At 42.4% G+C, this 15,717-nt stretch overlaps 2 protein-coding genes and 1 pseudogene across 3 annotated transcripts; 2 read left to right on the forward strand and 1 right to left on the reverse strand.

The window, feature by feature from the left end:
* Window positions 1-2,551: 2,551 nt before the first annotated feature.
* On the reverse strand, window positions 2,552-4,087 carry LOC311366776 (carbohydrate sulfotransferase 3 pseudogene; annotated as a pseudogene). Its single transcript has 2 exons — window positions 4,008-4,087; window positions 2,552-3,791 (listed from the first exon to the last, which is right to left on the reverse strand). The product of its transcript is annotated as a carbohydrate sulfotransferase 3 pseudogene (transcript).
* Window positions 4,088-7,654: 3,567 nt separating this feature from the next.
* Window positions 7,655-12,125, forward strand: ghitm (growth hormone inducible transmembrane protein). Its single transcript, XM_084485332.1, has 9 exons — window positions 7,655-7,741; window positions 7,985-8,134; window positions 8,558-8,660; window positions 8,902-9,013; window positions 9,645-9,786; window positions 9,997-10,105; window positions 10,406-10,594; window positions 11,175-11,346; window positions 11,512-12,125. Exons 2-9 carry the CDS (start codon window positions 8,003-8,005, stop codon window positions 11,591-11,593), a joined length of 1,041 nt encoding a protein of 346 aa, XP_084341458.1. The 5' UTR covers window positions 7,655-7,741; window positions 7,985-8,002; the 3' UTR covers window positions 11,594-12,125.
* Window positions 12,126-12,839: 714 nt separating this feature from the next.
* tvp23b (trans-golgi network vesicle protein 23 homolog B) lies at window positions 12,840-15,608 on the forward strand. The gene is made up of 7 exons (XM_084485966.1): window positions 12,840-12,917; window positions 13,215-13,291; window positions 13,398-13,542; window positions 14,024-14,113; window positions 14,286-14,411; window positions 14,504-14,632; window positions 14,732-15,608. The coding sequence occupies exons 1-7, from the start codon at window positions 12,906-12,908 to the stop codon at window positions 14,756-14,758; spliced, it is 606 nt and encodes a 201-aa protein (XP_084342092.1). The 5' UTR covers window positions 12,840-12,905; the 3' UTR covers window positions 14,759-15,608.
* Window positions 15,609-15,717: the final 109 nt, after the last annotated feature.

Raw genomic sequence — 15,717 nt, forward strand, 5'->3', positions numbered from 1 at the left:
TATTTCAAATTGCAATGAAGGAGGAGGGGGGTTAATTCTGTGGAAAGTGGTTATGCTATTCTATATTTGCCCCTTACCATGTGGCGGCGGTGACTCCACCCTCCACACAAGTCCCACATAAAGCGACTCCAATATAAGAGTTTATGAATGGCCTGCTTCTCTTCATTAGATTTTGGCTTGGTCGCCGTGTGGTGTATCTAAGACACTGCTGCCAACATGGAGATAAATAAACAGCCCCGCCTTGACCTCACCCAGCATTTAGAAATGGGCCAGTGACGAAGGGGAAATGGGGTGGCAGGGGGGGGGGGTTGTGTCACTGAGGTGGAACAGGAATGGGATTTGGGAGCACAGAGGTCACGGAAGTAAGCTAACAAACAAACAAACACAGCCTGAAGAGGGGGGAATGGGAGGAAGAGGGGTACAATGACGTGTAGATAAGAAGGGGAAATATATGAGAGAGGGAGATAAGGGAAATGAAAAAAAAACAGGTGCATAGAGAGAAATAGAGAGAAATAAAGAGATTGATTGGGAGATGGAAGGGAGAGAGTGGGAGACAGACAGGGAGAACGAGGTCAAAGGATGCAGAGAGAAGAGGCTGGGAGAGATGCAGATGAAAAGACTGTGCACATTTAAATATGAGAGAGAGAGAGAGAGAGAGAGAGAGAGAGAGAGAGAGAGAGAGAGAGAGAGAGAGAGAGAGAGAGAGAGAGAGAGAGAGAGAGAGAGAGAGAGAGAGAGAGAGAGAGAGAGAGAGAGAGTGTGTGTGTGTGTGAGTGAGTGAGTGAGTGAGTGAGTGAGTGAGTGAGTGAGTGAGTGAGAGAGAGAGAGAGTATCCTCCTGGGGTTGAGGCGGGCGGGGTCAGGTGGAGGAAAATGGCTTTGACCACATTATATGTAGTGCTGGGGTAATTGCTGGGTTCAGGGACCTAAATAGATACGCGCTCCACAGTGGTAAACATACTGGAAGTTAGCCCTGCTTCCTCCAAACAGTCCCTGGGTCTCACGTCGTCCAAGACTGACTCCCTGGGCCTGACCAGCGTGACTCACAAACATGTGGTGGGAAAGGTACAGAAGTGGGTAGGTGGGGGGTAGGTCATTCTATTGAAAAGAGACAAAAACAATTCAGTTGAGAAAATAGAATTCTCGTCTGCACTGGCAATTTATTGTTAACAATAGATAAAATAAACAACATTATATTCCTGACCCGGTACATTCATTCGGGAATGTGTCAAAATATTTTAGAGTTGATCATATCATCGGTTTCAAAATATGTTGTCATTGGATACTACATTAAAGTTTTGTACAGTGTACCATTTACTATTAAGTTGTCAAGTAAAGTCTTTCAACCGACAGCGAGTTCAGATTCATTCATTCAGGAGCAGGTAAAGGTTATGTCAGTTTGCTCAAGCAGGTATACTGAAAGGCGGTGGACATTGGGGTCTGAAGTTGCACCCAGAACCTTTTAGCTGCGAGTCAAACACTCTAACCACTATCCTGGTCCCTGGTCGATAGAAAGTAAGTAGTACAACTTAATGTATTGGGAAAACACACAACCCTAGCTGTAGAAGAAGAGGCATTATATGGCATGATCCTAATCTAACGTACATCAGAAAAAATATATAACAATAACAATAACTGGAATTTGACATTTATTGTGACAAAATGCACACGCAGGAGTGTATGTTGACTAACAGCCTGACAGCCCTGGAGGTCAACCCCCTGCTTGAATAATTGCCATGAGGCTTGTGTCAACAGTCACACAAACCTTCCACACAATCATCACACAACCCTGCAAGCCAGCTGCAGATTCAAACGTCAGCGTACATTAGAGCTACTTAAACAGCTGCTCTTACAGAATGGATCCCAACAGCCTACTTTTCTCTTCTTGTACAGCTTCCTGCAGATCGGCGTCAGAACGTGAAACAGAAAGTGCATAAAGCGTGCAGAAGGAAGGAGTGATTTACATTGTGCCCACAAACCTGGAGTCCATAATGATGCTTGGTAAACAGTAGGGAAAATAAATAAGCATAAAACAAAAATTCAAATGGCTAGGCAATGGGCTTTTCCTGCTTCAATAAAGTTTACAAGGCCAGTCATTGTTGGAGCTGGGCAATGCGGTACATTTCACTACAGGTCTCATTGGTATAACAAGCAGCTTCTGTTGCCTGCACATTATTTGATCATAAGCGTTTCTTGTGTGAACCCCCCCCCCCGAAGAAAAACAGGCTACATAAAGGTACAGTAATATCTCTTTTAGATTTCTTACATATGCAGTTAAAAGCTACATTTTTAAATGCACGGGCAGTAACTGAATACCGCAAATGAGTTTCCTTTCATACCAACAGAAAGGAACAGTGTTGTCCCACCACAAAGACCCCACAAGAACAAACAATATGCAATATGACTGTGAAAAGACAATGGTCTACTAACATTCTTTCATTTAAATAGCAAAGCACTTTAAATAGTGTATTATCAGACAAGATCTTTTTGAGGCCAAATAAATAAATATGCATTGTTCAAGCCCATACGTATTCTCTTGAGGGTTCCAAGTCCTACCTAGGGTTAAAAACCTTATTTTCAATCAAACTTATTGATTTGTCTGTTAACATTTCTTCACTGCTGACAAACTTGTAGCCAAACAGTTTCAGCGTCGACCCACACACCTTCTGTACGACCTGAGCTATTTTGAAAGGTATATTCAACCTCCATTTTTCTACTTGTTCCGAGGATTTCTTCTGCGTTGAATAAATGCCACCGGTCTCCTTGGAGGCCTGTGTGTTGCTAAGGATCCAGGCCTTCACCTGGGAAGTAAACGGAATCCCAGCAAAATTGTACATCTCCATAGCCTTCTGCAGGGGGAACCGGGCGATGTCCTCGTAACGCACCAACATGTAGCGCCGACGCAGCCACAGTGGCTGCTTCAGGCCCAGCTCCGCCGACATCCTCAGGTTGTTGCAGTTCCCTTTGAGCTTACTCACCTCCACGTCGTCGATGGGCACGTCCCCTTCCTCGGCCCACTGCTTCCAGTTCTTGTATCGGTCGGCGAAGGCCACCATGCGAGACGCCAGCACGGCCCTGGGGTCCCGCACCAGCTGGATGAACCGGACGTCCAGGCCCGGTTCTTCGGCCAGCAGCCGCAGGGTTTGCAGTTGCCGCACCCTGACCAACTTGATGGCCCTGTGCTCCTTCTGCAGACAGGACTCCGAGGCCAGGGTGAGGTTGAGAGGCCCGCAGCGCCGGTTCTTGCAGGAGTGATGCTCGAACACGCCTCTCACGGCCGGGCTGCACACAGAGTCCTCACACAGGGAGCTGCTGGAGCTCCTGCGGAAGAGGTCGGCGGTGACGTGGGCCACGGGCGCCGGCTCGATGAAGCTCTCCAGCAGGGAGAAGTCACAGAGGAAGAGCTGCCGGAGAACCTCGGGGTAGGCCCAGTTGGCCGCCGTGCTGTTGACGCCGCCGGTCGCCAGGGTCAGCATCTTCTCCACGTGCCACAGCGGCTCGTACAGGTAGAACATGTTGTCACTCTGCTGGTTGAAGAACTCGCCCATGAACGAGGAGCCCGAGCGGGTGGTGGACAGCAGGAGGATGTGCCTCCGGCCGCCCGAGCCCGCCGGCTGGTGCCGGGTGCGGTTCTCCAGACGCCGTTTCAGCAGGGTGAAGGCAGGGTTCGGCTCGCGGGGGGCTGCGCGTTTCCAGCTCACTGAGCCGTTGTGTCTCAGGAGATCACGGGAGGACAGCACGGGCTCCAGAGGGGTGCGAGGCGTCTGCCTTAAGGTGAGCTTATCGGACACCCTGAACACATGGGGAGGATCAGCAATGGCACGTTATTTGGTAAACACGAATAGTAAGCAGTTCTTGAAGTGTAACTTAGCACAGGACATAGACGTTTTGTGTTGCTAAATGGATGTCAGGTTCATGAGCTGTCCTTTGCGCAAAATGGGATAAAAGAAACTGAGAGGCTGTTGAAGAAACACAAAAGCGCTTCATTGATCACTGAAATAGGCTTACCTTGAAATTATGTTGTTTTCCTTCTCGATAATAACAAGTGCCAAGAAAAAGACAATGGATATTGTGTATTTGATCCTCATCCTTGGATGTAGCTGTGCTTGGATATACTGTTACAGACTGCTTCTTAATAGGTTCTGCCAATCTCGAGAGCGTTCGGTGGACTTCTTAAAGAGCCCTTCAGTTATTTATATTCCCCATTGTAGCTGATGCTTCATCCTGTAAATGAAATGAACATTAAACTGTCAGTCACTGTGGAAGAAATTATAGTACTTCAACTGTCCTTAGTAAATATGCAGCGTCGGTTTTCTGTGTGATGAGACCATCATTTGTCAGTTGTGCACACCAGTTGTGACGTACACAACAATAATATTTGTATTTTCATATTAAGATCCCAAGGGTGTAGTTGCTTGAGCCCTTGCTGCAACTATGTTGCCATGATACTTAGTCATCAAAAAAAAGGTATAAGCCAAAAACTACTTTGGTACATCCCCTTTATAGACTCCTCTCCTACTCATTATACACATTGAGTTGAAGATAGAGACTTTTTAGACAGATTTTGAATATATGTATAAAAAAAGGGTATTGAAAGAGCTTCTTTGGAACCTTATTGAGTCAGCTTCTGGGTAGGACCATGTTATCTTTAAACACACCAGGGAACCACAGGAGCATGCCCACCCACCAAGCATGACCTGCTGCACCACAACAGAGCAACGATGACCTTAAAACCTTTGCAGCTCATTGCCAAAATGTGTCGAAAGATCTTCAGTTGGCTGGCAGAAATTACACAGAGCATTCTGTCACTATCATTTCGGCTCCACAACATAGACAACAGACAATCCACTGTCCTGTTTCGTATGAGTCTCCTCAAACAGTGTTGTGACCCTTACCACCACCAGTGGACATACAAACAGCTGCTCCTGTATGTCAATAGTGGGAGGAGATATTCACCTCATGGGTGGCATGGCTAGAGCATGGCAGCTGATACTCAAGTCAATGTAGACCTTCACTTAATATGTAAACAACATTTTTTTTCAGATTGAAGTTGCCGTTTATGCCACAGCTGGGTTCTTTTTTATAATAGAAGAGGCCTATAAAAGAATACCTTTTAAATTCCTGCATCGACATTGAGCCACAATGCCTGCCACTCTGATTTCAATAAGAGCCTGTAGCCCCTGCAACAAAACATGCCAAATGTGTAACGCAGTATGTAAATTGACCATGACTTCAACAACCGCACAAGGGAGCACACAAGAACTGAGGATATCAATGGCTTAGTTGTTAAAGTATCAAATAGTCAGACTAACTACCATTAGTCAACGCCGTGGGAACCACACAGTAGGGGAGGCTTTTTGATTTCCCATTAAAACAAGCCTTCTGTAGGAAGTGAAAGTATCTTGATGCTTGTCCTCAGGGCTGTAACATGGTGGCAGACTGCTGAACCGTGTTCAACTCTTCTACACGTCTGGACGTCTAGTTCTCACATCCTGCTGCTGCAACCTCTAACCCAGGGACAAAGTCCGGGCAACGTAGCCCCAGACCTAAAGGCCCACAAACTAAACATTGGGAATAGTTGGACAGGACCTGTGAAATTCTGTGAGATGGTATGGGAAGGTTTAGGGGTCCCGTATAAAATGTCAATACGCAATTATGACGATGGCTTATGAAATGGCGGTGTGCACTGAGGGACGGGTGAGGGGATATCTCAAGTGGGTCGGGGGGAGTGGTGGGCATCCCATAAGGAGGGAATCTCAGATCTCTGTTGTTCACCACCATGGTGCATGCTGAAAACACAAGGCCCTCTGACAGAGCATAGGTCCCAAAGGCCAAAAGGCAAGGCATGAACTCAAAGAATCACTCACACGTCATGGTTATCACTGACTAAGCTACGATATGTTGCTGGTCGTGTATGCTTGGAGACACAACATGCTCCCTGTAGACCAATTACTCTTTTATTTTGGTTGGAAATGCTGACAGTGTATCTGAAGAAACCATGGATGCGCTACAATGAAGCCTCTTTTTTTCTAGTTTTACTTCCCCCTCATAGCTCACTGACTTCAATAAAACATTTGGGGGAAATGTCACCTACCTATACTGATATAGATCACCTTTGAGTGTGATTAAATTAAAAAAAATCATACATGTTATTAATATAAATACTTTCAATACTATGTTTGGTACAATCAGACTATAGCTGTGGCGGAGGAGATATGCATCTTCTTCTCAAATATGTTTCAGAGACGGAAGGAAGGAAGATAAAGCTAAAGATAGATAAAGTATTCACCAAAGTATGTGGCTGCAGGTTTCATCATTTATATGGTATGCGAAATCCTCTCAAATTACCTCAGCTTATTACACAAAATACTTATACGTCCTGTGTAAAACCACCATTAGCTGACATTTCTGAATATTCAAAAACCACTGAGGCATGAGACACATTTGATCATCTGCTCATAACGAAACCGTGAATGCACCATTTATCACCTTGTTACAAATTATATTAATAGCTGCCTGTTATTTAATGTAAATGCTTTGTGACAGGAAAATTGAACATCAGTCAGCCATACCAATTGTAATTCGGTTTCTATGGAGGGTGTAGGCTGAATTACACTATTTCGTGCGTTAAATATAATAGGACACATTTGCTCACACGCATCCCACTGCTTGTGCTATCTCACACAACTGTGCATGAGGAAACAAAGAGGCTGAAATGTATTAAGATGCCATTTGAAATCCGTTGAGTTAAGTTATATTGCAAAACAAACATAATTCACACACATTTGGGGTAGACCTACATACCTATGATGGGAAATCGTTTTTTGTGAAAGCGTGTTCAAACTATAAACATCGTTGGCGAAGTATGGCAATAAACGCAAAATCATCAGGCAATACCCACCGTTCAATCTGTTCAACGCAACAAGTTGCTTCGAAAGATAGCGTGACCGCTTACATCCTCTGTGATACAGTCCCTAAAGTGAAGTTTGTCCTGCGTGGGCGACTCCAGAAAGGTAACAAATCCCCATTCTGTCAAAAATCCATTAACATTTAAATGATCGATATTGATTTACCAAGAACTAAAATTAAAAAATATATTAGTTGTCGATAGTTACGTCTTGTTGCGCTCTCATTTTCTCGACCCCCTCTCCAGTTTGAGAGATCGTTCAATTGAGTTGCAAGTCAGCAATTGCAACTTACTCAATCACAGGGGAAACTTAGGTCAGCACGAGGCCTACTTGCTCGATTCTGTCTACCTTCGCGTAAAGTGCATTGTTTCTTCACTTGTGCATTATGGACAAAAATGGACAATAACTTTTTATGTTTTTTTGTTTTAATATTTAAAAATACGAATTAGAAAGACATTCAGAGAGTACATGCTTTTATTGTGCTAATTATTTACGTGTAAATTAAGGAGGCAAATACTACCATCTAGTGTACAACATTATGTTGCGGGTTTACATTTCTGGATTATTACGGGTACACGAATTACATACGACGGTATGCGAAATTTTAGTTTATTATATTTAAATGCAATATATAAAGTAATATACATTATGGTCAGTAAGTTGTGTATTTTCTGTAGTCCTATATAATACATAGCTATTCCAAAATAACTACAATTCCCGGCATCGGTCCATTAGTGATGACGTAATCAGAGACTCTTCAGGAAGGTTGCAAATTCTGTTGCGTCAGTAGCTTGCGCACATCAAGAAAGGTGAACAACTATCTAATCTGTGTTGGTAAGTACGGTACGAACACAATTATTTTGGCAATTGAACAAGGTTGTCCATGTGAATGGCGTATATAATGTCATGTTATCCATGTACAGCCTGTAGTTTGTTATTTTGTGTTTACGCCAATGTGATTAAACATGCTCTTCTTATCTGTTGCAGTCAAAACTGTTTAACAGACATATATTTGACCGGAATCTTGCATATACCTTTTGTGTTGTCATCTGTTTATTGTTGTACGTTTCTCAACAGAGACCAAAACAAATCACAATGTTGGTGGCGAGACTGGCCTGCCTGAGGGCTCTCCCGGTGGCGGGGCTCCGTCCCGTGTTGGCACAGGGCACCCCTGCCCTGAGAAGCCAGGCTATACCCACATGGCAGCCTTTGCTCAGGAACCATCAGGTATATTTTCATTTTCATTGTTGAGGTCTGCCTAGGTTGTATTCGTTCGAGTGAGCTGTGCCATCTATCTAGGCATTTCGACTCCCCACTTGTGTGTTTTCTTAAAATATTGTCTCTACCACTTCCAGACACCCACACAAAACCGGGGCATGCATCCAGCCACATCTTTTGAATGTGTTCTTCATTGCTAGCTAATGTGGATCAAATGGGGGAAACATTATGGTCATGATTCCTGCCTTAGCATTAAACATAATTGGCCAGGAATTACTCTTGGTTTAGGAATATGTAGTTGTAAATCTGATCAAACCCACACTGATCTAATATCAATATAGGTTACGAAGCTTCAAATGATGGTATGCTATCATATAATTTATATAACTTGCATTGTTGTTGTGGGTGTGTGTGTACTTTTTCTTTTACTAGGGTTATTCCACCAAGGCCAGGTTTGGTTTCCGTCGTAGCAAGACAGCCAGAGACCAGCTCAAGGAAGCAGCCTTTGAGCCAGCATCAGAAACTGCCATGAAAAGTGAATACAGCCACGTAACCCATCAAATCCGTTACTTAGTGTGTAGAAGGAAGTGTTGTCAATACAGATAAAAAAAAGCACCTACATGACTTTCTTAAAGCCTAGTTTTTGAGCCACAATCTTCTTATACCACAGTTCTTGAAGCATATTTTACTTGTATCATTATTTCATAGTGCATTTGAATCCGATCGTCAAAGTGGATTAGGTGAGGCACTAAACGTGTTGTTGACTTTGTCTGTAGTTGACGGCATGGGAAGGATGATCCTGGCTGGAGGAGCAGCTGTCGGTCTTGGCGCGCTGTGCTATTACGGACTGGGCATGTCTAACGAAATCGGTGCCATTGAAAAAGCAGTGTAAGTCAACCTAAATAGGCACACTATTGTCAGGCGTCTTCACAGATGCAAGACAAACCACTGAGGAAACCACTGGCAAACCAATACAGTCATTGTGATTTATATACTTGTTTGCATGCATGTTGCACCTGAATAATGACACCAATTGTCCAATTGAATTGCATACTAATACAAAAAAAAATACCCACAATGATTTGTGGGTTTTTTAATAAAAAAAATGTATAGTAGTGTTTATTATCTTATATTCAAAACTTTCTGAATCATTTCATCATCATATGCAACCCTATACAAGCAAGCATTAACCTACACCACCAATATGAATGGGCTAAGTATCCAGACTAGGGCCCAGTCCCATTTCTCTCCCCTTAACAAGAACACTTGCTTTGAGTGCCCTTAGCTGCAAGTCAGCTACCGAGCTGGCTAGCGTTCAAGGGATGATTTTAATGGAAAAACAGCATTCCCCCTTGCTCCCCCTAAGTATTGAGACACCCTACCCCTTCGCGAGAACGCGCAAAATCTAGGGTTAAGGCTCAAATCTAGGGGAAGGGGGAGAATTGAGACAGGGCCTAGGTGTTTGACGTGTTTCTGTATTGATGTCACCATCTTCACCATGGTCTTGTCTCCTCTGCAGGATCTGGCCGCAGTACGTGAAGGACAGGATCCACTCCACCTACATGTACTTTGCGGGCAGCGTTGGCTTCACAGCCCTGTCTGCCGTGTTAGTCAGCCGGACGCCTGCGCTCATGGGCCTCATGATGAGGGGTTCCTGGCTGGTAAGTCAACCTCTTTCCGTCATGCAATGTCCTGGTTGTGATCATCCACTTGTCTACTTATCTACCTGCGCTTGTTTCGGATCAGGTTCTGCCAGCTATCCTTTTCTCAGGGTTTTTCCCTACTCATAAATGTAGAGTATTGCCTTTGTAATTTAATAACTGGATATTTTCTATTTAGTATTCTTATGCCTACATTGCTTACTTTCACAGGCAATAGGAGCTACGTTCGCAGCAATGATTGGCGCTGGAATGCTGGTCAGATCCATATCATACGAGCACAGCCCTATGCCCAAACACCTTGCCTGGATCCTCCATGCAAGTATGTCTCTTATCAGACTGCATATGTTGTTAGTATGTAACCTGTGTGTTTTCTGGTTGTAACTTCTAGAGCACAGTGATTTGGCTGTTAAGTGGAGATGTTGTGTAACACACACATTTTTGTCTTCTGTATTTTACCGACTTTAATATTAGTATTTTTAAAATACCTTTAATTTGATTCTAGACAGAAACTAAACTTGAAAGAAAAATGTACACGCCATGAATGATTAAGCACAAATGTATATATATTTTTGGGGTGACTATGAAAAAAACATAAATTGATTTATTTGTCCACCCTAAGGTGTGATGGGTGCAGTCATAGCCCCCATGACTCTCCTGGGCGGGCCCCTGATGTTGAGGGCCGCCTGGTACACGGCTGGCATCGTTGGAGGCCTGTCCACCGTGGCCATGTGTGCGCCCAGCGAGAAGTTCCTCAACATGGGCGGTCCACTGGCGGTGGGCTTCGGAGTGGTGTTCGCCTCTTCCATCGGTTTGTAAAACGTCATAAGATCTTTAGTAGGGGTGGGGGAATAAATAGATTAACGGAATAATCTTGTTTTTTCTCTGCTATGATTTCATTATCATTTTTACAACTTCTAGTTTTTTTTTAGAACGCCTTTTTGTTTAAGGTTTGTCTATTTGAGTTTACCTTAATGCAATCACTTCTTCAAATACCATACTCTGCTTTCATGCCATGATTGGCCACACCGCCTTTCTTAGCACACAGCGGTTCGAAGTACATTCTAAAATAAGCACTCCGATGTACTGAATCAATTATGATTTGGTGATCATATGTACTGAATCAAGGTTCAGTTTTAAATCAAATTGTGACCCCACAAATCTAAAACCAATTGTATTGTGAGACACCAAAAGATTAATGTCCTTCAACTTCAAGCTATCTCCCATTAGCCCACAGAAATACGTTGCATGTTTACTTAACCGTTTTATTTTATTTTTACTACTGCGGTTTTAGTCATTTATCAAACGCTTTTATGCGAAGCGACACCATAACCACCTGCCTATTGACATGGTTATATACTCTCCTCCCTCGTCTTTCGGTCCTCCTCCAGGCTCCATGTTCTTGCCCCCCACCTCCATGTTCGGAGCCGGCCTGTACTCTGTGGCGGTCTATGGAGGCCTGGTCCTGTTCAGCTTGTTCCTCCTCTACGACACGCAGAAGGTCATCAAGAAGGCAGAGACATACCCGCTGTACGGCGTTCAGAAATTCGACCCCATCAACGCGTAAGTAGTTGTGATCTGGAATGTGAAGCCAATGTGAGCTTCACTGGGAGTCACTCACCCTTACCACTATTTGAATATTCACATTAATAGTTGGGAGTAAAACACTGCTTTGACAACAGGACTTTGTGGAGAGACATGACCGATGTGTTATTTTCTGTTCTGTAGGTGTATGGGGATCTACATGGACACACTGAACATCTTCATGAGGCTGGTGATGATCCTCTCAGGGTCTGGAAGAAAGAAGTAGAAGAGCACCGCCCCCTGGTGTTTTATGTTCTCTGCGTCAACCTTCAACTACTCAAGCACCTTGTGCACTCTAGCAGTATACCTACAACCAGCCCTCTGTTGTTTTAAAAGTAAATCAAGTTTATGAACACATTGTGGAAATGCTTGCTGTGCTCTGGGGAAAAGCGCTTTTGTTCGCCTTGTTAATCTTTGTATTCCAGATAAGCATTCAAAGGTTTTATGAAAAGAGTTAAAAATAGAAAAGCTATTGTTTTTGCTCTCGCTTGCGGAGGAGGAGATTTGTCAGCATCTCTTAGGGTCTTTGAGATTTCTGAATTGTGTTCCAATTTTTTATGTCTATTTATTTTTATGAGCAGATCATCCTGTTTTGGGAAAGAGACAAAGGGGAAACTCATGAATATAAGATGTGGAAATGCTCAGACATGTGTTGAATTTAGCTCATTATTATACAGTACACAAACTACAAATGCTACTTGTAAGATGAAGTTCTGTATCTGCATTTCGGAAATCAATAAAGATTATATAATTTTGAATGGTCTTTGTGAAATTCTCTTTGTGCATGTGCATTAGGAGAACATGTGCTGTAAAAAAAAAAAAGGGTGTTCTATTCATACACTATAGTACGATTTTGAGTGATTGATACCAAGTATACTTGATTACTTGAACAAACTCACTTTAACTGGCCAAACTGACCTGGCCTTAAGGTTAACCTCAACAACACCTTACTCCTTGTCTAGCATGACCCGAGAGAGCTCAGTGGGAGATCTAAAGATAACCTTGTTGACCTGCTCATTCATAACCATGAGATACTAGATCATGTTGAGTCCTCTGTGAGCTTTTCTGTGGACGCTAAGCACGGGGATAATGACAGCCCCTTTATGATTGACAGCGATATCAGTCAGACCACAAAGGGGTAGGTTTTAAGAAAGCTGGCTGTAATTCTGGACCATAGCCAACTTTGTGAGCCAAACAAGCAAGCACAACATAATGGAAATGAAAAAACACTAACTGGAATTTATTAATTAATTTATACATATACACTGTATTTTTATATTTTATCTTAGTGTTGCTGCCAATGTGTGTACTTAATTAACCGTAGTTGGGATACCCATCTTAGATTAGATGACTGGATATCTAATAGGCAATATGAAAAATCGTGTCAGTGCAATTCCTACAACGACCGGATAGTGGCAGTAATGCACTGAAAGACATAGAGGACAACAAAAATCTTCAAAGAACAAGAGTCTTTTCTGTGTTGTCAAATATTGTGACATATCAGGAAGTAGCTAATATACGTCCCTGCTAAAAGCATCATGATGAGACAAGTAAGTTGTGTTATATTAATACAATCTGCTATCTGCACGAAAATTTGTTAATTTGCCTCGTATATAGATCAATGCAACCCTATTCTCCTCAAATGTACTGACATCTGTTGTCGCCGCGTTGTTGTTCATTTTGCGTAAGCTTGTCGCTGTTCATGCTCAACTGTACAGATCATAGCTGATGAGTTTAATAAAGGTTGGCACATTCAATAAATCCAGTATATGGTGTGGTGATTTAAAAGCCAAACGACTAAAGTTAAAGGCAAAAAATCAGGTCTCTCTCCAACTGTGTTCTCCCAGGACGACAATGATGAAGACGTGTCCCTGTTCGATGCAGAGGAGGATTCTGGGCAGAAGTCAAAAAAATCTAACTTGAAGTGAGTCTTCTTGCAACTCTATATTAATGTAATACTTTACATCCTATCTACTGTCCATTACAGAACATTAAAAGTAAATGCTTACATCTATTTTGTATATTTCTAGGCATCCAGTAGCGTCATTCTTCCACCTTTTCTTCCGAGTCACTGCGATCTGTGCATACCTGCTCTGTGAGGTTTGGAGTAGCAGCTTCATCGCCTGTATGGTCACTATAATCCTTCTGCTGTCCTGTGACTTCTGGACTGTAAAGGTACTTCATCATGACATGATTAGATGGCCCTACTCTGGATGATCACAAGTTGTGTATTGCTTAGAAGTTAACAACATATCAATGTTTTTATAAGGGATAATGCCAATGTAAAATTGGGTGGTATCAGTTGGTATGGTATTTCAGGTGTCAAGATCCTTCTTCAAACACGTCAGATATACAGGCCTGCTGCATGCTGCAAGCCTGTAAGAAGGGGATTATGTCAGCACTTGCAAACTAACTGACAATCTACATCGATACTCAAGACATTGAAATTGATCAATTCTTAAATACTATACAACTACTGTTGTATAGAACAGTGTGTATATATATATATATATATTTCTGGTGGGAGGGGCAGCAGAAGCTACAGTTTTATCTCTATGTAAAAATCTTAAAAGCAGAAACTTGCCAGTTGTGGTGTGCGTGTGTGTGCGCTTTCCTGGCAAAACCTAAATAGACAAATTGCATAATCTATTCACAGAACATCACAGGCAGATTGATGGTAGGTCTGAGATGGTGGAACCAGGTGGACGACAATGGAGAGAACCACTGGGTGTTTGAGTCAAGAAAGGTGAGGTGTATACAGCAAATTAACTATTTGTTATTTAGCCCCTACTTTAACATCACTATTAATACATAGTAATATTCAGGTTAGCTTAATTCGGTGGGCTGCATTGTGGAGATGTCCATTGTGTGCCAGTATCTTCCAATGTACATTTGTATTTTTTTTTCCCCAACCCTAGGCTACAGGAAAGCAGCAGACAGGCAATTCTGAGTCACGCATCTTCTGGCTAGGGCTAGTGGTGTGCCCTGTTCTTTGGGTTGTATTCTTCTTCAGCACTCTCTTCTCCTTTAAGATCAAGTGGCTGGTAAGTGTTGGCATCGGGTGGCTAGGTTCCTGTGAGGCTGTACACGGGTAGCTCTCTGAAACCTTTTCTGTTCCCTTGTCCCACCCACACAGGCTGTGGTGATCATGGGCGTGGTGTTACAAGGGGCCAACCTGTACGGATACGTGCGATGCAAAGCAGGGGGCAAGACCAGCCTGAAGAACATGGCTACCAACTATTTGGGCCGGCAGTTTCTCAAACAGGTGCTGTGATCTTTTGTGTTTGCTAAATTCAAGAATGTCAGCTTTGATTGTTGTTTTGTGCCGTTTTTTTAATGCAATATATGTTTCCCCCGCCCACAGGCTGTGTCTAAAACTGAAGAGATGTGAAACTCTACGATTCTTCCAAGTTTGCATACTTCTTAACACCATAGCATAGAGTGGATAAGCTGTTGGATACGATGGATGTTGGGATTGAATGTGCATCTGAATGCAAATTGAAATGAATATTTCTGTTGTTGAATACATTTTTATTTACTACTATTTACATCAAACAAACACTACCTTGTTAGTTGTTTGACCACCATTGTCATGGAGTCCGGGACTGCGATGCAACAGCTTTTTTTAATCTGAAAGGGATGTGGTGTGTGTGGTTTTTTTTCTACTTCTGAGAATTGGGGCTTGGGTCATTTGATTTTGAAATAATCTCTCTAAATTAATTTACAACATTGCAATGACAAGACAAGGGAATCCTCCCCTGTCTTTTCCATACATCTTGTTTTTGAGTGTTTGCCTACATTTTCTCTTCCTCAATGAATGGTCATATTTTACATGTGGTATAGTAAAGATGGCTATAACAATGTCATGTGTTCAATGCATTTGTAAATAACTAATGTAAAGAGACGTTGTGTGGAACGTTCTTCTTTGTGAATACATTTATATAATGTTCCCAACTGTTACCATGCTTTTGTTTTTGTACACCAATAGAGTACAGGTTAAAATGAATGATTTTAGTATGTATTACTATTAAATTGTATACATGGTTATAATCGTGGTCACCCAAAATATTGCAATTCTGAGAATTTTGGTCAAAACAATGGTCAAATTAACTAACTTGTTTATGAATTATTTCAAATGAATTTTTGAATTATTTCAAATTTTAAAAGAGAACAAAACGAATATGATAACTATCAGCCTACACAGCATGTTAGAAAAAAATAGAATATACCATAGATCCGATTAAGCAAAGTCAAACCTTATGTTTTGGTTTTATGCAATACAATTTATTTGCCTCAACAAACATGGCGTCTTAGTTGTACCTATGGCTACTCAAGAGGCGGAAGCGGAAG

This window comes from Micromesistius poutassou (assembly GCF_964030765.1).
Source record: "Micromesistius poutassou genome assembly, chromosome: 21".
NCBI lineage: Eukaryota > Metazoa > Chordata > Actinopteri > Gadiformes > Gadidae > Micromesistius > Micromesistius poutassou.